Source organism: Eretmochelys imbricata, chromosome 13 (assembly GCF_965152235.1).
Source record: "Eretmochelys imbricata isolate rEreImb1 chromosome 13, rEreImb1.hap1, whole genome shotgun sequence".
Lineage (NCBI taxonomy): Eukaryota > Metazoa > Chordata > Testudines > Cheloniidae > Eretmochelys > Eretmochelys imbricata.
Window position 1 is genome coordinate 15,522,582 of NC_135584.1, and position 23,725 is coordinate 15,546,306.

The 23,725-nt window shown below is 41.4% G+C and overlaps 1 protein-coding gene across 1 annotated transcript in view; it reads left to right on the forward strand.

Moving 5' to 3' along the window:
* NFATC2 (nuclear factor of activated T cells 2) overlaps positions 1–23,725 on the forward strand; it is a 113,698-nt gene that overhangs the window by 56,699 nt on the left and 33,274 nt on the right. Inside the window, exons 7-9 of the mRNA XM_077832278.1 lie at positions 13,948–14,003; positions 14,726–14,852; positions 16,956–17,651. Of these exons, the coding sequence (XP_077688404.1) occupies positions 13,948–14,003; positions 14,726–14,852; positions 16,956–17,651 (879 nt within the window). The remainder of the gene's footprint in view (positions 1–13,947; positions 14,004–14,725; positions 14,853–16,955; positions 17,652–23,725) is intronic.

Genomic DNA, 23,725 nt, shown 5'->3' on the forward strand with positions numbered 1-23,725 from the left:
TAGGTAGACATGCAAATACGCAAGCCAAGTTTTTTGAATACCCATCCTGCACTGCCCTCTAATAATAAACAACTGAGTTCATTTGCACTATTTCTGTTGCTGATTTCTAACACCAGCACAGCCTTCACCACACACATCAGTACGCTGACAGTGGGCAAGTACGGCCAGTTCTCAGAAACATATCACTGCAATTGTAAAAAAACCAGAGTTTACATCAATTTTTCTGCCAAAGGTTGAACTCTTTAAATATTCCTGGAGCGTATCATTCAAAGCAGGTGAGTGCAGGGGCACTTTCTATTGTTTGGCATTTCTCCTCTAAAGAGGAAGATAAATTGGATGCTTGTTGTCAATCCTACTGAAATACATTATATACTGCTGTCTACCATAGTTTAAAGGAAACTGTGGCTTTTATAATCTCCTCCTCTAGTTGAGGAAATGTGTGGATTGCCACTATATCTTTAAAATGTAGTTAAAATGAACACTTGCTGATCAAATAAGAAAAGCTCAATCTTAACTCTCTCTTCACTTAGGGCCTGACGTCTACTGGTCCTGAGAACCCTCAGTTCCAGTTGAAGTCAGTGGGAGCAGCAAGTGCTTGGTTCTTTTGAAAATCAGGCCGAAAAGGCACTGAATGCATACAGAGGAGTGGGGAAAGCCTCATTTTTAATAAAAAGAAAAGGAGGACTTGTGGCACCTTAGAGACTAACACATTTATTTGAGCATAAGCTTTCGTGAGCTACAGCTCACTTCATCGGATGCTTCATCAGGCTTTTCCACTGAATACATCCGATGAAGTGAGCTGTAGCTCACGAAAGCTTATGCTCAAATAAATTTGTTAGTCTCTAAGGTGCCACAAGTACTCCTGTTCTTTTTGTGAATACACACTAACACGGCTGCTACTCTGAAACCTGTCATTTTTTAATGGGAGTTCAGGATCCTCAGCATCCCAGAGCATCAGGTCTTTTAGCTCTATAATGCCAGGTTGCAAAGGGGGAGCTGGGGGAGAGTACAGAAACCATGCAAGGACAGAAACTAAACACAGTTGCATCTCGGGGACAAATTTTTTGGTGGGGCTTTAGCTGCACATGGGCACATCAAGGGCTAAATCCTGTTAAGCACCTCCAGATCCCACTGAATCTAAATGAATGCTGCAGATGTTGCTCTTAAAATCTGGCCCTAATTAGGGGCACTTCTGGAAGTGCCCTTCTGTGCTTTGCTGTGACTGGCATGCTGTTTAGTGACATACAGTTTTGCTGGTGTGCAGAGCCCTGCCAGAATGTGCACATAGGCATTCTGCAGTCCATACCTGCCAACATACCTTTAATTTAAACACATGCACTCACACTTGCGTTGATTGTCATATACATGCATAAATTCAGGCACAAACCACTAGAAGCACATGCCCTCCCAGTGCTAAAGTTTTACTTTCACAGTTCCAATTTAATGGGATAATTGCATGCATTTCCAGGCCATAATTCAAATATGCAGTTATTTATTTATATTACAGTAGTGCCTAGGAGCCCCAGTCAAGGTCAGGGCCCCATTGTGCCCAAGTATAAAGAAGACACTCTCTGCCCTAGAGCAATATTCTTCTTCTCTTTTTCATAGTACTAAGTCTAAAGTAGGTGAGAAATAGGGGAACAGCTACCTTCTAATAATCCTCCCAGTTTATTAATGATCATGCCGTTCACCTCAAAAACATCCAAGGGAAATACAAAAATTTCAGGCTATTTTCAACAACTGTACTGTTGGATTTAATGACACCCTGGAAAATTAAGGATCCACAATAAAGCACTCCCATTTCTCCCCGCAGAAAGGTTTACTTTCTGACCCTAGAAAACAACTTGCAGGATTCCAAGGCATGCCCAGTAAATTCTGACAGCAAATTTCAAATGCAAAGGAATTGAAATGGGAAAATTTAAATTTTGAGAGCGGCCAGAGCAATAGAACATGACTTAAAGAGATTATAGTTTAACATACCACTCTCTGATTTTATAAAAATCTCACCATGCACACACACCACCTTCTGTTTTCATAACTCACTGAACCCAGAACTCAGCATCAGGAACAACAGGAATTTGATTCAGTTTTTCAGTAGAAGAGGCCAGAAAAGGAGTTGTAGACTCTGGGAAAAGCAACAGACTCAATAAATCTGAGCTTGTCACCTTTGAACATGGGATTACTCAATTGATTATGGATCAACAAGATTTTTCTCAGGGACTATATGAAATAAATGTGCTACAATGCTAGTATTGCTCCTTTCTTGGTGCACCGGATTGCTAGGATTTTCTCTGGTCCTCTCATTTTGTGACTGCAATCCATCTTTTAATGCCGGATGCTTCTGGATGCACATCCTCTCCCAGTATACCCCTGCAGAGCAGCAGGATGGTTCAGGGGAATAAATTATACTTCTCTGTGTGGGGAGTCCCCCCTGCTTTTTATATTAGTTAAAGGTGACCGACTGCCTTACAAGTTAATCTCCTCTCCTTATGGCTTGCACGCCACCAGAGAAAAATGTCTGCAGAATTGAGAGTGGAGCCCAGAGCCCAGCTGGGAGGTTTTGCTGCCAAAAGAGGTCAGGTTTCAGCACGAACTGTAGAGGGCAGTGCTTTGGGTGAAGAAAGACAAAGATGCCTTGATAAATTCCAGTGCTTGAGCATTTGGCTGAAGAGGAGCATCAGCCATCAACATGCCACATGCTTATTATGTCGGGCTTCATGGCAACTTAAAGTTTGTCTTTTTTCTGTTGAGCAGACTGGAAGTTTCGTTGGTAAATGGGACGTTCTGCTTTTCTCAGTTTAACAGTTGCTGAAAAAGCACTGCCAACCGTTCCAGCTGCATGCTTTCGCTTAGGTGTGGCATTCTCACACTCCAAGGGGAAGTTGTTAGATGTTAAACTGGGGACCCCCAAAAACCTCACTGCAAAACAGGGGGAAAAATCTAAGGATACATTCACCAAGTATATACTTATATTTTAAAAATGCGGCTGCCGAAGCTGAGTTGCCATAGCTGTGAGAGACTCACTAAGACAGGGTGGAATCCAGTGTTTTGGAAGGTTTCCCCGTATGACACAAGGTTTTGGAATTTTACAGCTGGTAAATCCTTATTAACACAGGCAGCCACTACTGGCTTGGATTCCCTGGCTCACTGTTTACTATGGGGGCTCTGGGTGGAAGCAGGCCTGTTCCTGATTATTCAGCTTTGAAACTTAATTGTTTAAAGAGCATTTAAAAAAAAAACAATGAAATTTCTTGGAATAAACAAAAGGCAGCGAGAGAAGCTCCCATCACCTGTTGAAAGCAAATTGATCATATAAAAAGCTGGCGTGGGTAGTGGAATTCCCCATTCTCCCACTTAGTCATTGCATCCTGGTGTGACTCATTTTATTATATGGAGGTTCCCAGTAGTTTTATTTTGAGTGGAGCTTTTGTTTAATAAAATATAGAAATATGTGTCCGATATATATTTCTTATTAAAAAAAACCCTAAGTATATTTCCATGAATTGGCCTAAGGAATTATTTGGAACAGCTCTGGAACTACAATCTGCCCCTGCTGTTTCACTACTCAACTACTGTATTTGTTTCATTGCAACTCAAGTCGAATTCCTTAAACAATAGACAGCTCCTCTAAGACTTGTTCTCACTGTACCAAATGTCAGACTTGGGGTGGGGTTGAGTGGTGGATGACTAATTCGCTGGCCTTTTACCTCCCAGACCCTGACATGTATCTTTGGCCCTGGTGACTCAAATTCAAGTCCGCAGTGAAATGAAAGCACTGGCTTCAGCTTACCACAAACAACTGCAATGGGAGTTTTGATCCAAAAACAAAAACAAAACAAAAGGGTCCACAGCATTTGACCCTTAGGAAGAACTAAGTGGCCCTTTTTGGGTGAGCTCTAAATGTGTTCAAGGTGCAGTAACTCTAACTTTGAGAGTTATCTCTAACTGGACGCTCCTGGGGAGCTCTGCCTAGTGTCACATTCCAACCTCACGTTCAGTGGTGTGACTCAGAGTAATGCCATTGGCTGAGATCAGATGCCATCCCCTAACAGTGTCTCCCAGGATGTATCTGAACATTCCATAGGTGGAGTCTCTTCCTTTGGAACAGTGGAGTTGGCAAAGTTGTGATAGTTTTTGTTCTCAGGGCATCTTGAAAAATTTTCTAGGCTCTTCTCGGGGTGGGGTGGAGGGCAGCCTATCGCCTGCTCATAAAAAGTCAGAGACATATTAATCTTCATGCATTTTGGAAGCACTGTGAATAGCCAAGTCCAGAGGCAATTCTATATAGGCGTTTAGTGATGAAGCAACTGTCCTACCAGCCATGCTAAATTCCTTTAGGAGTTGCCATGGGCTTACTGTGTGATGAAAAGTTAACGTAGTGTCCCTTAAATAATTGGTGTAAGCCTTAAAAGGCAATGTACATTTTCAGTTGAAAATCACCTACCAGATGCTATAGAATCCACAGAATAATACGGTTAGTCTTTAGTTTGTGAGAACTGTGAAGAGAATTTCCTGAACGTCTCAGTCCATCAGTCATGCCAGCTCAGTCAGCTAAGGCAGAAAGCTCATTTTCTTGCTAGTTAACAATCCCAAAGTAATGAATAAGGAATCGTGAATAATGTGCAAAGGCTGTGACTGGTTCAAGAAAACTTAGTTGACTAATTAAGAAAAACAACTACAAGGGACCTGCAGAGGATCATGCTAAGTTTTCCTAATGCAGATTGACACTTTGATTTCCCCCCAAAGTTTGAAGCAAGACTTTTGGTATGATCATGGTTTGGGCTAGAAAGGTAGAATTACATTCTTCTAACAACTCATTCATTCCTACAGAGAGTGCTGACACAATCAGATCTCTCATCAGGGCTTAGTGCTAAAGCTCACTGCCCTGAAGCAGTACAAAAATCAGCTATTTCCTGAACATTTCACTGCACTGTAGGGTTATAGACTTGCCAACTAGGACAACTATTAAATGAACAAATACAGGGAACCACATGGGTAAAAACTGAGAAGTCGGCTATCAAGGCTACTATGGCTTAGAGGTCTAAATCCAGCTACATTTACCGTCTTTAGTTGATCTGCTGGCCTTTCAGCTATGCAGTCTGAATTAGGTATATAAAATCCTCACACAGAATTCAAGAGACTCTTTGCTCACATGGACCCCTGGCAATGAACCGGCTTGGAGCTGGTCTCATCTACCATGTCTTGGGTAGTAATGGCAATGCGTTTTCAAGTGGGTGTCCTTTCAGGGATAGATCAGCCTCTGATTTTAGGTAACAGGGCACACAGGGGCTTCATTGCCACTCTCATGTGCTTATGAAGACTTAGTAAACATGATGATAAAGGGGTGAAAAAATCATGAAAGTGGGTTTAGCTACAGTGCATTATGTCCCCTTTCTTAGAAACTGGTGTACAGGGTCAGAAATAAACGCCTACCAAACCTTTAACAGAGTGTAGAACTGAATAGATTCCAACGGTTTTGAAATGCATATTCCACCACCAGCCTCCACTTTAAATTTCCTTCTGTGGCTCTGGGTCCAATTTTAGGTCAAGCTCGGTAACCCATTCCGGTTACCTCTGTGCACAATAATAAGAGGCGACTTTGGAAAATATGCCAGTCCTCTTCTAGGGCAGTTAGGCTGTTCAGTGAAGTTCAAGAACCCATTCTGAAGGCTTGTTGCTGTGCTTTTGTGGCCTCCTTACTTCAGTATACAGTTGGGGAAGTTTTGAGTCTGTCCAGCAGAGGGCAGTGTTCTACACACATGGTTGGGGGTAAATTATCAGCCAGGCTGATGCCCAGTTTTCTCTGTTAGCAAGCGGAGAGGCGACTGAAAATTTGTTTCTATCTAACTCATGGAGAGAGCCTGATTATGATAGCTAAACACTATGCAGTTCCTCCAATTCTGACACTGGGCATGTTGCTCAGTGGGGAAGAAACCTACTTGCATCCAGCTATAAAAACAGGCTTGAGAGAATTAGATTTTTATTTTTTTCTAATTTCAATAGATAATATTGATGTTATTTTTAAGCCTTTTTTCAATTATTAATTTAAATTTTCACAGTTGCAGGAAATTATGTGGGGTGGGTTAGACGGAGGGGGTCAGAAAATAATTATTTAATGACAATAGACATTGAGACTCAACAAGTTAAAACTTTTCAGAGTAGCAGCTGTGTTAGTCTGTATCCGCAAAAAGAAAAGGAGTACTTGTGGCACCTTAGAGACTAACAAATTTATTTGAGCATAAGCTTATGAGCTTATGAGCTGTAGCTTATGCTCAAATAAATGTGTTAGTCTCTAAGGTGCCCCAAGTACTCCTTTTCTTTTTAAGTTAAAACTTTGTGTAACTTCTGCCTGCTCGGTGCGGCACTCTGTCTCCCTCTAGTGGTGGCTAGGCCAGCTAGTGATTGATGAGCCTGCTATAGGTTGACTAAGAGACACAAGTCTTTTAGCTCAGGCAGTAGAGCCTCATGCATTTAGCTCAAAAGGTCCCAGGTTGATCCTTGCTGACGACAATCAAGGGGGTCAATGTTACATTTACAACCATTAAAAAACAAATTGTCAACATGTCCTGTCAAAATACACAGCCTTTGATCCATGTCTGATACCTTCTCAAGCAGCATTTTTCTGACTTTGCCTATCTGTAAAAATATTGAGCTTTCTCAGTGGAAATATTTTATTTGTCGGTTGGTGTGTGCGTGTGCGCATGGTGAAATCAACATTTATTGATATTTACCGATAAAAAGCGAATCCTTCCAAGCCTACAGAAAGGCTATAACATCTCAATGTCAGATGGGGCCTATAGATTTTACTATAATATAGATATTAGTAACCCATGCATCTCTCAGTGCATCGACCTTCCTGGTAAAAATTCCACCTTTTCAACAGAGGGACAAGGTGGGTGAGGTAATATCTTTTATTGGACCAACTTCTGTTGGTGAGAGAGAGAGAGAGAGAGAGAGAGAGAGATTCGGCTACAGCTACACAAGATACATCTTTTTAATAGTTCATTTTAAAACTTTCTTTCAATCTCTCTCTCTCCTTCCCTCCCCCCCACATTTATGCATATTTCATGGTGGTGAAATGTATTGTGTTGGCAGCTGTGTGAAAAGTATTCTGTGTTCAGGGCTGCCCCAGATTGCCCCATCAGTGAATCCAAGAGAAGCCGTCTCTGTTTCACATTTTATTCCAATTTTTAGTTACCTTTCTGGGTGTGCACAATTCAGAGGTTTCTTTTTATTATTATTGTTATGAAAAAAAATAGAGTAAAGTGGGGCTCTTTTTAATGAGTGCATGGCCTCATCTCCTCTGCCAGAAGCTCGCTCCACTGATCATAGCAATGGGGGTTAAGGGAAAAGCAAATATTGACCATCTAAAATTAGGGTTTGTGTGTTCATGACTATAAAAGAAAAGCAGCAAGACAGATGGAGCACGCTACATGATATTTAAGCATAAAGGTCAGTGCATGAGCTGCAAAATGTTTATATTCAACAGCGTTTCAGTGCTTAAAGAACAGGAATTGTCACTGGTGACAGATTTGATAGGAAAATGTTAACGGCTGTGGGCATAAATAGATCCATGTAGAAGCATCCGTCATCATTAGAATGATAACCCCAAAATAAATACATTCCTTGTTTACTTGGCGTTAGTCTCGTTCCCACTCTTAATCCCCATGGACTTTGAACTCAGTCTAATCAACATCTGATTTTTATGCGTGGATTCACTAGGTTTTAATGCTGTTTCAGTGGCTCAGTCACTAAATCAAATTGAATGTTGTTGTGGTTTGCATATGCTTCACAGGCCTCTTGAGTATTGAATATGACTCTGAGGCCTGTGTTGCCTTTGTTTCATGCATTACTGACAGATAAAACTCTGCCTGTAGTACTTCTATGCCAAGGTAACTCTGTTATATAAACACTGGGCTACAGCACACAATCTATGATGATCATATTCTATATTGAGGAAGAATAGTGTCAAAAGTCCCATTTAGTTGCTTTAGTTGTTATTAGGGATCGGTCATACTGCATTGTTTAGTTGACTCAAAGTTATATGCATGTGCCTGCTGGCTTTTAGGGTTAGTTAAGGAACTGTTTAACCCATGCAGTTCTGAGAGGAAGACTAGCACCCAGACTTGTAGCTAGAAATATACCAGTCAGCTTTTGGTTTTACACATAGGATTTTCTTGGCTAATTTGACATTCAGCTCTATCCGAATTCTTAACTCCTCTCCAAGTTCAAGAACTTACAGTACCTAACCTACACCAGCAAAATCTCATAACAGTTCATAAACTCCATTATGTGTCAAACAAGCCTCTAACCTTCACCTTTTCCAAAGGTATCAATTTAAGTACTGGTTGGAACAATGAGTGCCCAGCTTGTCATCCATGAAGTCCTGGGTTTAAATGTGAAGGCAAGAAAAGGTCAAAAATGAAAATTAATTAAACGGAATCTGTAGTGAATTTCCATGTCTCACAGTACCACTTATTGCAGGAAATGGCCCAACTTGATTATCATGCACATTGTGTAAAGAGTTGTCACTTTGGATGGGCTATCACCAGCAGGAGAGTGAATTTGTGTGGGGGGGTGGAGGGTGAGAAAACCTGGATTTGTGCTGGAAATGGCCTAACCTGATGATCACTTTAGATAAGCTATTACCAGCAGGACAGTGGGGTGGGAGGAAGTATTGTTTCATATTCTCTGTGTATATATAAAGTCTGCTGCAGTTTCCACAGTATGCATCCGATGAAGTGAGCTGTAGCTCACGAAAGCTCATGCTCAAATAAATTGGTTAGTCTCTAAGGTGCCACAAGTACTCCTTTTCTTTTTGCGAATACAGACTAACACGGCTGTTACTCTGAAAAAAGTACCACTTACGTGGTAGTTTGAAGATGCCAAGGGCGGAAACAGCAAGTATCTGCCTTCGAGGCACTGGCAGTAATATGGAGAAGCAGGAATGTAATAAAAGGAAGTTTTGCATGTTGAGAGTTGAGGTGCTTTGGCAGAGCTGGGTGGAGACCCAGGACTAGGACAGCAGGAGGTGCTTTAGCAGAGTGGTGTATGGGACAACGTGCTGCAGCAGGTGAAAAGTGAAGTACATCACCAGATCAGTGTAAGCACCATTGCAAGGTGTCTGCCTCCAGCTGTGCTTTTCAACTGCTTTAACCCTATCCTTCAATTCCTTGAGCAGAACAAAAATCCCCAGTCAACTCCTAATTGATTTATTTCTAAACTATTTTACTGTAAGATACTTTTTGCTGTTGATCTCCTTCTCCTCTTACATTCAAGGGAATTGCAATAACTGTCTCTTTGGTATTTTTGATTTATGAGGAATCCTTAATAGTTAATATGATGGCCTTTCACCATGATGACCAGCTACAAAGGGAATCCTTCAGTAAGTGCTGCTTTTCAGCCAGGAGATGCCCTTGTTTTTGCTGGAGTAAACCCAGAGCTGCCACACACACAAAAAAGGTGTTTTCATTTCAACTGGCTCTATAGGTTTCAGCAGTAAATGTGTTAACAGAAGCATAGCTGTAACCTGTGACAGTCCACAGCAGTGGCCAAAATAAATGCTTATTATTAAAATTCTGGAATCCTCTCCATTAATTTACACAGTGGTCCTCTGGGATGTTAGGGCTAAGCAGCAAATCGGGTGAGAGGCTTGCAGACTCTAATTACAGCCTGCTTATGCTGTCTGCACTCTGGAAATCCATTACATGCTATAAATATATATAGAAGAGACAACGGGCTCACTTTGGAGGAACTGAACTGTTCAGTACTAAAAGGAAATTATCGAGCATTTTCTTCCTGTATAGTAACAAAGAAAAAGTATCTGAGAGGGTGTTAAAGATGACAATAAATGAGAAAATGTTGACACCTAGCCCCAGATTTTCATAACCTCTACGCATATCTGCAGTCCCAGTTTGCACTGCAATGGTTGTGTAGGCATTTGTGTTTGATTGCACATGCAAGTAATAGAGTATCTAACTGGGCATTTTTGCATGCCAGTGCTATGATTGTCCAGAGTCTCTTGGTGACAGAGAGTGCAGTTCTGAAAAATCTGTGCCTCCAGATTTTAGACAAAGGGGTAGATTGTGCCTTTAGGCACAGCTCAGGGCCGTGCATAAACTATACAACTTCAGAAGTAGTCCCAAAGGAGGGACTGTGACTCAGAGACATGTTGAGTCATAATTCCTCCCCTGACGCTGCCTTGTTGGGGGAAAGAAGAGGGGGGAGAGTGATTTACTGCTCACTTGTCACAGTAGTAAACTGCTACAGACTCCTTGCATTGGCTCATCTACTCTGTTCAGTGAGCGCGGTGGGTGGAACCAAGTCTCCAGCCATTTGAAAGCTCTCTCCGCTGCAGGGAGGGAGTAAGTGGGTGAGTGGCCCCCACTTATGCCTGTGCACCCAGCTCCAGCTAGCCCTTAGAATGGATGTAAGGGGGATTCCTTCTCCCCCTTGAGAGGCTGTTTGAATCAGAGCCTCGCCTGGGTAGTAATTCAGTAGTAGTAGTAGCAGTTAGATTACACCAACTCCAGTAATTCCATCTGGGCTACAAATCCCCTTGGACCTTCAACTGGATTGAATATTCTTCACTTTCTGCTCTCCAGTGTGTAGTGATGCTGCACACTGTTAAACAGCAGCCATATTCCAGCCCAGAGGTGGCTGCATTTCAGCAGTGGGTGCCGCTTATCTACCTCATAGGGGTGCTGACTTAATTATTTATTGTTGGATAAGTGCTTTGAGATCATTGGATGAAAGGCATTATAGAAGAGCCACATACTGGGCCAAATTCATCCCTGATGGCAGCCGATGGAGTTACACTGGCATGAATATGGCATGTTGTTGTTATTATTACTTAGGGTATGTCTACACTTCAAGCTGGAAGGTGTAAAGTCCAGCAGGAGGAGATATACCTACTTTAGATCTGATCCATCTCATGCACCAAAATTACAAGGGTACCAACAGCAACACAAATCGTGGGAGCGGCTAGTTGTCCTGAGTACCCACCTAGCATCTTGGATGGGTACATACTCAGGACAGCTAGCCCCTCACCACCCTGGCTAAGCTTAAGCACAGGTATGTCTCCTAGAGTTGGAATTAGCCTCTGCTTATGGGCTGCAGGGAGGAAATGGACTAGACATCCAAGTGGAACTGTCATGTCAGTTCTCATTAGCCACAGGGAGTGGAATATATAGAGAAAACAAGGAGCATAAAAGGTGCAAAGTGCATTAAATAAAACACAAAAATCCTCACAATTAATTTTCCTGCGTTCTTTGCTTCCATTTGGACAAGAAGCAGAAGTCCCAATATAAGACAAGAGAGAGGCTGCTCTTGCAGAATTTCCAGGCATCAGGAAAAATAAGAAGTCTTGTGAGAAGCAGTTTTCATTAGATTTCCACCCCAGTTCTGTAGACCCAAAGCATATGTATAAGCTTCAGGGAAACCTTCCAACAGAACCTCACCTTTGAAGATTCCCCCACCTCTAGCACAAACACTCAGCTAGTGGCTGAACTGTTGAAAGAGTTTTGGGTGCTGGCTCAGTGATTTGGATGCACAATTCCCATAATTCATATTAACCAAATTTTCAGAGAGCTATTAGGAGTTTTTACACTCCATCAAAATTTTTAAAGTAAATCACCTAACTGAAAACTCAATGCAATGTACTGACAATGTTAGCGGCAGGGCTCAAAGTCTTTAAAAAAAAAAAAGCAGCTTCCAAATTATTTTTTGGGTCAATGAAGAAATATTCCTGGCTAGATTGAGCCTCTAATTTGTGCACTAGTATTAAAAATGCATGTGCAAAACCCCTGCATTGACCATTTGTACATGCAATAGCTTGCCTGGCATGTGTACACATGGTAATTGGGTGCACAACTGGATACCTATAGTTTTTGAACCTTACCAATTTAATTCTACTAATATAATACTTTTTGTTATTGTCACATGCTCTAAACATGCTTTAGTGCATTCAAGTAAATGCCCTACAGCATATGTAGAGTATATACTACAGTAAACTGGTCTCTGAGTAAGATAACTAAATTGCTCTTAGTAGGTAGGTTTTATGTGCATAAGAGGTGGCTCAGAAGCATGCAAGCAGTACAACTAATAAAGATAATAAGGCGGGTAGATTTATGTAGGCATCGTACACAACATATGGTCCAATCATGAAGGTTCCAAGGAGACATTTATTTCTGCTTCTGCAAAATTTAATTTCAGTCCAACAGTTTACATTTCACACACAAAACCTGGGATGCCATTTTATCAATGTGCAGAGTACACAGAGTTTTACAGTAGCAGCCAGTGAGCTAAATTGGTGTTAACGGACACCCACGTACTGTTGTGAGAAATGTCCCAGGCTGATGCAGGTACAGTCCATAGAATGCAGTGGCAGAGCATTGTATGTATAATCTGTTTTAGACGGATATGTAAAAAATATGTGTAACACAATCAAAGTGACATTGCACCTCATAGAGACTAAATATGCAATGACCCCAAAGCCCTCGGGCAGTCTCAGAAGTAACTGCTAGGCACTTCACAGGACATATTTTGTATATTTCTTTGAACAGCCCTTAAATGAAAAATTATTCAGGGTATATGAATTACCTAATATTGTTAGCCTTGGGTTGCTAAGAGACTTTGGACTATGCAACTGATAATACTAGTAAGCAACAGAAAGAAAACAGATTGAATTACTGTGGGCCAAATTCTGCTCTCAGTTATATCCGTGTAATTCCATGAAACTCACTGGAAGTGCATGAGTGTAACAGGCAGCAGAAAGAGATTCTGTGCTTCAGTGGCCATCATCATGGATGTGATCGATTTATTGCTAATTAGAGCATATACAGTAAATCCTCAATCCACTATAATTGGATAAGCCAGACAGTGAATGTCTATGGGAGTTGTTAGAAGTTTGGAGTAAAGACATACTGAAGGTGCCTATCTAGCTCTAGCATTTTTATTACTTGCTAGGGTAGATGGGTTGATAGATAGCTATCATGTAAATTTAGGCTTCATGTTGTACATATCAGAAACCCCTACGAAACAGGAAGAGGACACAAATAGCACAAAGAAATCAGACACTTTGTAACTGTCTTCCCAATTATGGTTCTTAAAAAGCTTGGGTAGAATAAAATCAAACAAATGGATGAGTCGTCTTCTAATAATAATAACAATGTTCCCTCTTTCCCTTCACTTTGGGTAATATCTTTTTTCCTGTTTAAAAAAAACTGCAGTGACAATTTGACCCTATAAATTACTACTAAAGAAAGCTGGGGCTTTGATTTTCAGAGGTGTGGAGCACTCGCACTACCAGGTGATTTCAGTGAGAGCTCTGGGTGCTCAGCATCTCTGAAAATCAAAGCCCCAGGTGTCTCAATTTGGGCACTTAAAACCAGTGACACTCAAAATAAGGTGAAAAATTAGGACTTATATTTCAAAAAATAATAGTTTTTTACCAGAAACCAATCCTCCAGTCAGTAACATGAATGTTATTAAAGAAAATGAAGACTTGCATGGTCTTGTGGTTAAAACAAACAATGAAGATTCAACCGGGTTCTGCTGAGCCACTGACTCACACTATGACTCTGGTCAAATCATTTGACCTCCTTGTACCCTCAGTCAGTCCTGCTGACTGAAGTCAGAGTCTTGCTGAAAAGCAGATGTTTCATGTGTATTGAACATTCCTAATATTTACATATAAAGCATCAGCTGGGCCTCAATTCAGCAAAGCTCTTAAGTGTGTGCTTAACTTTAAGCATGTGCATAAATCTTTTTCTGTTCGGGAAAGTACTCAAGTACATGCTTATATTTAAATCCCATTGACTTCAGCTGGAACTAAGCATGTGCTTAAGTGCTCTACTAAATCTGAGCCTTAATGACTGATTTGACTTTATTTAAGTCAGGTTTCTGATAATATTTTTCAATAAGTTAATAGTGTAATATTACTTTTAGATGGTCAGCAGATCTGGGAAATGGAGGCAACGGTGGATAAAGATAAGAGCCAACCTGTAAGTATACAAAATAATGTATGTCCTTTACTCCCTGCTTTTCAGCTATATGCTGAGAATATCTTCTGCAAGGTGCTGAGCACCTCCAACTTCCATTGACTTCAGTGGGAATCCAGGCTGGTCAGAGCTTTGCAGGCTGGGACCCTTTGTTTGCGTTGCTTTATTTACATTTAGGGCCTGATTCTGCAAGGTGCTGAGCAGCCTTGACGCCTATTGAGGTGGAACCTTACAGTGCAACATCAGCGCCTTCTATGTTCCAGCCCTTATAGTGGAATGGGCCTTATCTGCTCCTAAGGAAGTGAATGGCACTGTTGCAATGGAAGTTGGATCAGTGGGATCAGATTGTAAAAAAGTAATAAATACACATTTTGAATAATTTCATTTCATGTTTATCAAGTGTATTGGAGTAGTCAAAGCACTAGAGCATTAATCAGTATTCTGTGTGTTCTGTATTTAGCTGAGACTTCTCTCTTCAACATCAGGACATCAGCAACAGAAGCCACAGAGGATGTGACATTTAAAAACCAGTTTCCCGATATCAGAAATCTTCCAGTCCTAACCCACCTGTCCCTTCCTTCCCCACATCCTCCTTTTCAGAGGGGAACAAGAAAATTCCTTTTCCTTCCTCCAAGGATATGTACTCCATGGGGTAGTTACCTGAGAGCCTGTTGATCATTGGACTTCAGTTTCTCATAGGATATTGTCTCCTTTCATTGTTTCAGAGCATGCTTTTTGTAGAGATACCAGAGTATAGGAACAAACACATCCGTACACCGGTGAAGGTGAATTTCTATGTCATCAATGGAAAAAGAAAAAGAAGTCAGCCACAGCATTTTACCTATCACCCAGGTAATTCTTTATGCAGAGGGCAGATTGGGCTACAATGTCTCATAGGGCAGGCTTTGTAGTCTGACACCTCATTCTCTTGTCATTAAGCATCTGAATTTTTCTAATTTAATGCAGAGTTACTGCCAGATCACCAGTTGTTATTTGGTTTAAAGGTTGCGTGTAATTTTGGAGGAGGATTTTTTTATATATACATATATGTATGTAAGGGGGCTTTACATCAGATATCCAGGCAATGGGCTGATCGTGCCCCATTTATGACAATAGGAGTTCGCAAATTATTTCAGTGAGAGCAGGATCAGACACTTATGTGCTCTGACCCTGTAAAAACAATGAATATTGCCTTCCCTAGTTGACATATACCACAGTAAGTTAACATCAGACCCGGGGAAAGGAGTACTAGAGTAGGGAAGGAGAAGAGTGGGACATATTCTTTAATGGAGGGCCAGTTTAGATATGAAAGAAAAGTTTGGATGTTTCTCAAACTCTTTCCCTGGAGAATTGGTGAGCAAGAAGTGAAACAGGATTACTCATGAAATTCCCAGCACTTCCTAGTTTTGGCTGATTTTCTCAGTGGAAACCAGAAAGCACGAAATAACCTGACTGGATTTTTCAAGCTTTGAACTAATATCTCAGTGCCACTAATTTCTAAGGATGGGGAAACATCCTGATCAGTTCTTACTTAGTACAAAGCATTTCACCAGTCCCTAGTGGAAAATGCTTCACTGCTCTATCTGATTCACAGTTAGAGAGAGTTAAGGCTTTTGATGGCCACTAAATTGTTGCACTGTGAAATTACATTTGTAAATATGCTGTTATTTCAAAAAGAGCCTCAAAATGTAAACTTTAAAAAAAAGCTATAAGATTCCATTAGAAATTTATCTGTCTACAGGTTTCAGAGGGGTATCCGTGTTCGTCTGTATCAGTAAAAACAACGAGGAGTCCTTGTGGCACCTTAGAGACTAGCACATTTTTTTGGGCATAAGCTTTCGTGGGCTATAACCCACTTCATCAGATGCATGGAGTGAGAAATACAGTAAGCAGGTATAAATATAATTTATATAATAGAATATAAAATAATTTTCCCTCCGTTGATACTTCTTGTCAACTGTTGGGAATGGGCTACATCCACCCTAATTGAATTGGCCTCGTTAGTATTGACCCCCCACTTGGTAAGGCAACTCCCATCTTTTCATGTGCTGTATTTTTATACCTGCCTACTGTATTTTCCACTCCGTGCATCTGATGAAATGGGTTATAGCCCACAAAAGCTTATGCCCAAATAAATTTCTTAGTCTCTAAGGTGCCACAAGGACTCCTTGTTGTTTTTACTGTCTATATAACTGTTGTCCAGTCTGCCAGGTATGCCCGGAATCTTATCTGCACAAGATTCAGGGCATTAAGATGTAGGGATGGTTACAAGAAGTAAAAATTGCATTATTTGCCTGCAAAAAACCCTTCTTTTCCCACAACATTAAGATTCAGCCGACTTTTACAAATGGGAGTTTATTCTCCTTTTATTGATGATGTCGGCCGTTGTTACTGGGGTAGACTTATGCAAAAAGGTTGGGTCTCGAAGACAGCATTAAAAAATGGTCAAGCCTAGTCTGTTCCTTTGGATCTCTAATTAATCTCTTGGACTGGAAAACAGGGCTGCAAATCTTGCGATATCAGCACGTCTCAGAAACTGTCTATTAATTCCGTTTTCCATTGGGGCCAGAAGTGCTATGAGGAATGCCTCTCTCCTGGTTTCTTTGTAGTTTTGCTTTGGGTTTCGCCTAGAACTAGAAATTGCAGAACTGAGACAAAAATGAATTAAAATGACAGCAATAAAAATAATAAGCTAATCTGAATGTTTGAACCTTGAGAAATATGAGGTTTAAGTTTTGGGTAAAGTTTTTGTCCATCCTAACGCTAAGTGCTTTCACGAGAGATTCTCCCATGATTGCACTCAAGCAATTTACTACCTGTAGTGCCCTTGTGGAGAGTGCAGTCACCCACACACACTCTCACAATGATTTAGGTCTCTTCTTAGTGCCAGGGGAAAAAAATCGTTGTGTCTCAGTTGCTCGTTAAGAATAATGTCCTTTGCATGCTTTATTCTAGTACCATCAATCAAAACAGAGCCCATTGATGACTATGATCCAGCTTTAATCTGCAATACAGTACACAGTGGTCTGGGAACAGTAACACAGCCTTACTATTCACAGCACACAATGGTCACCGAATCCCCTTCCTGTCTTGTGGCCACTATGGCTTCCTGCCAGCAGTTGCGTTCAGGCCTATCTTCTACTGATTCTCGATATCATCAACAGAACCCAGCAGCTGTAATATACCAAAGAAGCAAAAGTCTCAGTCCTAGCCAACTAGGCTACCAGCAATCCAGTTTGATGGCCACACAGGTTTCCATTTCAGATGCACACAGGTCAGTGCTGGTACATGCTGGTTCCCCAGGCCAAACCTCAGCTGTGCTCCACCACTCTCCAAGCAGTCAACAATCTTCTCCCGTGATACACTATTCTCCAACCAATCAGCAGCTGAGGTGTGGAAGTCATCAAGAATTCCAGCATATCATGTGCTGTGAAAATTTTACCTCTAATGTAGCAAGACCCAGCCAGCCTCAGGTCAGTCAAGCACAAAGGATAAGTCCAAGTTCATATCCTACCGTGATTCAGCAGCAGACAGCCACAAGCCCGAGAGCAGCAAAAAATGGACCACCCGTTAGTGATCAGAAAGAAGTGTTACCAGCCGGAGTCACTATTAAACAGGAACAGAACCTGGACCAGGCATATCTGGATGATGGTAAGCAGCACTGTCTTTTTATTACATATAATTCCATCTGGTCCTCTGTACAAAAATAATGTGGCCTCCTTCTTGACAGGGTGAGAACCCATCCCTTGTAAAGTTTTATATTTTCTTAATGTAAGAGCCTTTCATCAGCTGCATTTTTGGTAGATAGCAACACAAAAAAATGAAGCATTTCCACAGTCCATAGAAAACCTCTGTCTTTAAGTCACGGGGTGAGCTGTCAGGTTTTAAACTGTTTCTAATTTTTTTTCCACTTGCCAAACGTTAGTTGAAAATGGAGAAACCGACAAAAAGTGCGTTTTTTTAAAAATTATTTATATCAGTGCAAATTCCACAATGTAAAACCCTTTTATACATTTAATAAATACATTTTTAAAAAGCCTAATTGAACAGTCCATGAAGATACATAATGAATGGGGTAGTGCTGCAGGCAAAACTATTGCAGATGTTCTAGATGAACAGTAGTACATTGATTAGTAAAACAATGTCATTTCTTTGTTGTGAGCCCAGTAGATTTAGCTGTTAGCAGTGAATAAAAGCAAAAGTAAAGCCTTGTTTGAATATATCCTGCTTATCCTTAGGTAGATAAGAGTTATTGGAAAACGGGTTGATTGGTTGTTTTGTTAAACATTAGTACTATTTCATAGCAGGCAAAAAATATAAAGCTAAGGCTTGGGGGCTAGATCCTGTTCCTATTAAAGTTAGTAGCAAAACCCATGTTTACTTCCATGGGAGCACAAGCCCTTGATTAGAATGCTGCATATAAGTGGAGTGGGCTGGATTGTGTAATTGTGTATGTAAAATGCACACCTAATTTTCATGTGCTGTTACTGTGACTGCACTCACAATCCAAGTATTACCTGTGCAAATTGCTAATTTTGGTGCCATGCGTGTGCACGTGCAATTCTGACAATCGACGTATAAATTAGGCAAACAATACTTAGTGATCTTTCATGCACAGTTATACAGGTATAGATTTTGAAATTCTAGCCCTGTCAGTTTTCCTCTGTGAACCTAGAGGTACTGAGTATTTGAGGACACATTTATCTGATATGATCATCATGGCTGCTTGCTGCGGGCAGAACAGGTTTCTATTCCCCACCCCTCACAGACACACTTTTTTCCTTCTTAATGTAGTCTGTATTTGAAATGTTTGAGCTTCTTCATTCAGCCATAGCAGTTGATGTCATCTTGGCCCCATTACAGCAATCATTCTGGGGCAGTTCTTACAAATATAAAATGATCTTTGTCTGCAGAGAGAATTTTGCTAGTATTTTTTGGACCTGAAATAAATAAAGTAAGCAAAAGCCAGGGACTGCTCAGCGAAAGCAGCATTATAACAGCGCGAGGTAATTTTTCTCTGTAATAGAAGTGCCCACTGTGTCTTAACATTCTTTTAATATTAGGGCATCAGAGATTCTTCCTCCTTTCTATAAATATTGGACACACAAAAAAAAATCTCATGGTTGCAATACAAATGAAAAAATAAAGAAATTCAAAGTTAAGTCTGATGAACTTTGGGCCTGTTCCAGAACCCACTGAAGTTAAAAGAAAGACTTCAGTGGGCTTTGGATCACGTCTGTAATGCCCAACTATACCATGAGTGCATCAGAATGGTGCACAGTGTACCTCAAAGCATGTGTTATAAAACAGGGGGTGCAAGTGAAAGACTGGCAGTGAGTTGGGAATGAAATTCCAGGCTTCTGTTTGAACATCTTTGTCATCAGGTTGGCTGCTGGTCTGTATACTAACGTTCCACTGAACTCTATGGGATATTATTGCCTACATTCACAATAGGTGCCTTTGTCTCGGAAAAGCATGAAAAAATTGCATGCCCCCTGAGCATACAATATTGCTGAAAGTTAGTTGTTTGTGGGAGTTGTGTCTGAGTCAGGACTACAGAACAGAACCCTTTTCTATGGAGAAATTTTGCAAGTGACACAACAGAGTAAAAGAGCTGCTTTGGTCTGACATTTGGACACATTTTATTTACCTGTTTAAATCATAATAGCTCATTGGAGCCCTTAAAATCCTTAGCATAAACTGTATTCTTATTCAGAGGGTTCTTTCAGCTATTTTTTAGGCTAGAGGCCACATCCATCCATGGAATGGAAATATTAAGTATGCACAAATTATCATGATATTGCACATTGTAGGTCAAAACTAGAGGTCAGCTCTCAATCATCTGAATTTTCAGAATTCTCAGATTAATTATAAGGTATTATGCCCAAGATGGACTATGGGGAACTATTCACACTAGTATTTCCCTTCCCTACATGTTTACTTTATTAAGAAGGAGCCCTTGGGGTAGTTATGCTTTACTTTGCAAAACACATGATTCCAAAATGTTCAGGTCTTGAAAACCACTTTGCTTTTCCATGGGGAAAAGTGATTCAGAATATAACAAAAACCACATTTTGCTAACTAGAAAATTTATTTTTGCACTTTATAGTATTAAAAGAAACCCAGATCAATACAATTATGGAAGTTTGACAAGTCCCTTTGGCTGAATCGATCTCCTGAGATTATAAGAGGTGATTAATCTTGCTGTGATACTTATCAGGTAGATGCTTAAATGATCATTCCCATGGCTAGTTCCACCTTGTATTTAGTTGTGATACTCTGAGTACCTTTCCCAGACCTGAAGAAGAGCTCTGTGTAGCTCCAAAGCTTATCTCTTTTACCAAGAGAAGTTGGTCCAATAAAAGATATGACCTCACCCACCTTGTCTCTCCCTTCCCATGGTTAGGTTTAACCAGCTGGATGGTTGTATTGTGCTATAGCTGACTACTTCTGCATAGTTACTACTAAGACCATGGTTGTTTTGGTGTTTCTTGCTTCCCTTCTCTTTTCTTCCCCTTCCCCATCTTTCTCCTTCTAGTCCTTCATCCTGTTCTTCTCTCTCTAGATTTCTGCTGACACGCCAGGATTGGTGGGGTTTTTGGTTTGGTTTGGGGTTTTTTTGTATTACAGTTGCATCCTTCCCTCTCCTCTCTGTCTCCAAGTCCCTTGCTCTTGTGGTTAATGCAAAGTCTTGCAATTCAGGGAACTAAGAATCTATTCTCAGCTCTGACATGAAGTTCCTGTGTGACCTTGGGCAAATCCTGCCCCATCGGTTCCTCATCTGTTCAATGGGAGATAACAACTACTGCCACACAGGGCTATAGTGTTCATTAATGTTTGAACAATCTTGGAAGCAACCAGAGAAATACAGGGTACAATTATTATTATTATTAATATTATTTCTCTTTTTTTCTTCTGGCCCTCTTATTGTGTTTCTGCTGCCAGGTCCGTTATGTTGTCTTCCTGTAGTAATTCTCCTCCCATCTCTGCAGCTAAAAAGCAGCTTTTCTTCTTTTTGAGATCATGACTCTTTCTTTGCCCAGTGCACTCTCGGCTCCAAGGACCCCTGCCGCTGACACATACTATTAGAGTAATCCACGTAGCCCTTCCTTTTCATCTTACTTTTAAAATATGATTCTTGTTCCACCTCCAAACAATATTGCCACTTCCTGTGCCCAAATGCTACACATACTCATCAGTGATGCCTTCCTATGATAGTTCCATTTGTGTGTGCCACCTTACAACAAGAGGTCAGCTGGCTTGTGTAACCCATACACCTTCTGGGTGTGGTGTTCTGTCTCATCTAGTGGCACTGAGACCACTTAAGGAGAGAGTTAAATGAGTCTGCCCTACAGCCTTAGCTAACAGCCAGTTGGTTTTTAGCTCATGCACTAGAGGCTCAGGCACTAAGCTTCAGAGGTCCCAGGTTCGATCCCACCCACTGGCAACCGGGTTTTGTCGGTGTTACACTTCCACTAACTACCTTTCCAATCCACTGCCATTCACTTCCATCTTCTTCTCAGCTTCCTTAGTCTCACAGGCAAGGGCTGACAGAACCACCAAACTTCTTGTCCTTCCATAACGTTATTTAAAGGGAGCATAGAACAAAGCTATCCAGCAGTTTAGGTTCTGTTTGGAAATGGAAAACAGATGGAGATAACTTGAGTTGGATGTTGTCTGAATTAAGTCTGTCCAGCTCTTCAGGGAGATTTTATCCAGGGTTCAGATTTGGACCTGTTTCAACCATTTCCCCCATGCTACTCTGTGTTAGAAGCACAAGATACATCTTAGATTGGATTCCACCTGGAAGAAAGAGAAGGTGGGGAGGACAAAGAATGACCTAGCGCAGGATAATTGAAAAGGATGCTGCCATCACAGAGACAACTTCCAGTGGAATCAAACATCTTGCTCTGGATAGACAGCAGTGGGCAAAGTGGATTGCCCCATGTGCCACTAGGCACAGAAGTCTCTAAATCTAGGGTACAAAAAGGAAGGCACAGTTGCTAGGGAACTAGCCTACAAAGATTCAAGTACCTGCAATTGTACAGAGCTCCTGTGTGACCTTGGGCAAGTCAATTTAGCCACTGTGTGCTTCAATTCTCCATCTGTAAAATGGAAAAATCACAATACCCTGGTGAGGGGGTACTGACATCAATATGTTGATGATTGTGAGGCACTCAGATACCACAGAAATAGTGGCCACAAAACTACCTTAGACAGACTCAGTGGGAGTAAATAAAGGTGGTAGAATCTGGCCTTAAATAAGTAAATAAATATGTAGCTGCTCTCCAAAGTGGTATTGATTTTCCAGCCTGAGAATACGTACGTTACATGTTTTTTTACTTCACAAAGAAATATGTTTGTCATTCAGATGGCAACTATCTAACCACATCTCAAAACCACAAAATAGCCTCTCTGCTGCAATATATCTGAATTATTTTCAGTGTGTCAGTAATTAGAAGAGCAGTGGGAAGGAAGGCGGTAGGCACAACTCCCGCAGTTCATCAGACTTGCAGTTCCGTGGAGCCCTTTTATAGCAAAGTTACTTCACAGAAAAACTGCACTTGAAACGGATGTTTCAGTAGAACTGAAATTGCAACCTGCACCTTGTGATACATATAAATGACCTAGGACTTTCACTCACCTTCACTAAGACCAGGATATTACTCTCTGTGGGTTCTGCCACACACCACAGTAATTGTCGCCCAAATGAGATTTTTATTCTGATTATTGACACTTCAGGATGATTCTACTTATCTTGTTCAGCATGACACAAAAGTGTCACCAGATGCTTAGGAAATTATTCTATTGCATGCTTCCGCCCACTCTGAGAAAGTTACCAGGCCTTACAGGGTCCCCAGGACTCGTCCAGGAGTTGAAGTGTGCATCTCTTGTTTTCTCTCTTACTAATAATGAACCAGGTTGTATCGTTAGCCACAGGCTTCCACTGGGCGCCCAATGCAAAGCAGCCCTCCTTCGGGAGATGCTGTGGGAGGGAGCGTATCTCAAGAAAACACAGTGCTTCCTGGAGCACCCGCATAGTGCAGCCACTGTACCACCCACTGGACGGGACTGCAAACGTGGTGCCAGCCCATACTGTGGCTGCATCTGACCCCAGACATTTTGTACGTTCAGAGCATCAGGACTCACCGATGGCGGGGCAAATGGGGAGGCTTCTTGCACTTCTCCAATGCAGGCTTGGGCCTGCTGTGCTCCTGTGCAAGGCCCTGGCTGTGTTTCAGGGCAAGAAGCAGTATTTAGGGAAGGTGAGGATTATATCTATATGGGAGGAAAGAAGAGGAAGGACTTGCAGTTAGTTGCAGGGCACAGGGCTGCTCTAATTTATTCCAGCTGGAGCAGTCTTCATTGGACCTTTCTTGTGGGCCAGAATTATCACAGCTCACTGAGCTCCAGCTCTGCCCTCTCCAGCCCCCTCTGCTGCGGGTAAAGGAGCACGTGGCCTAAAGCCAGCGACGTCAGCTTTATGTCAGCTGGGGATTCCCCCGCACAAAGGGAACCTTAGCTGCATGATTAAGGCAGCTTAAAGTCCCCTTCACGCTACTGCAGTAGCACAGAAAATTTACCTGGGGCCAAGGATCTAGCCCTTTGACTGGATTCAGTGAAGCTATCTCTGTGAGTCACACTGTTTCTTTCAACTTCAGGCTGCACAGAACATGGTCTCCTATGCTTACGTTACAGTTTGGTTTTAGCTCTCTCTTTTTCCA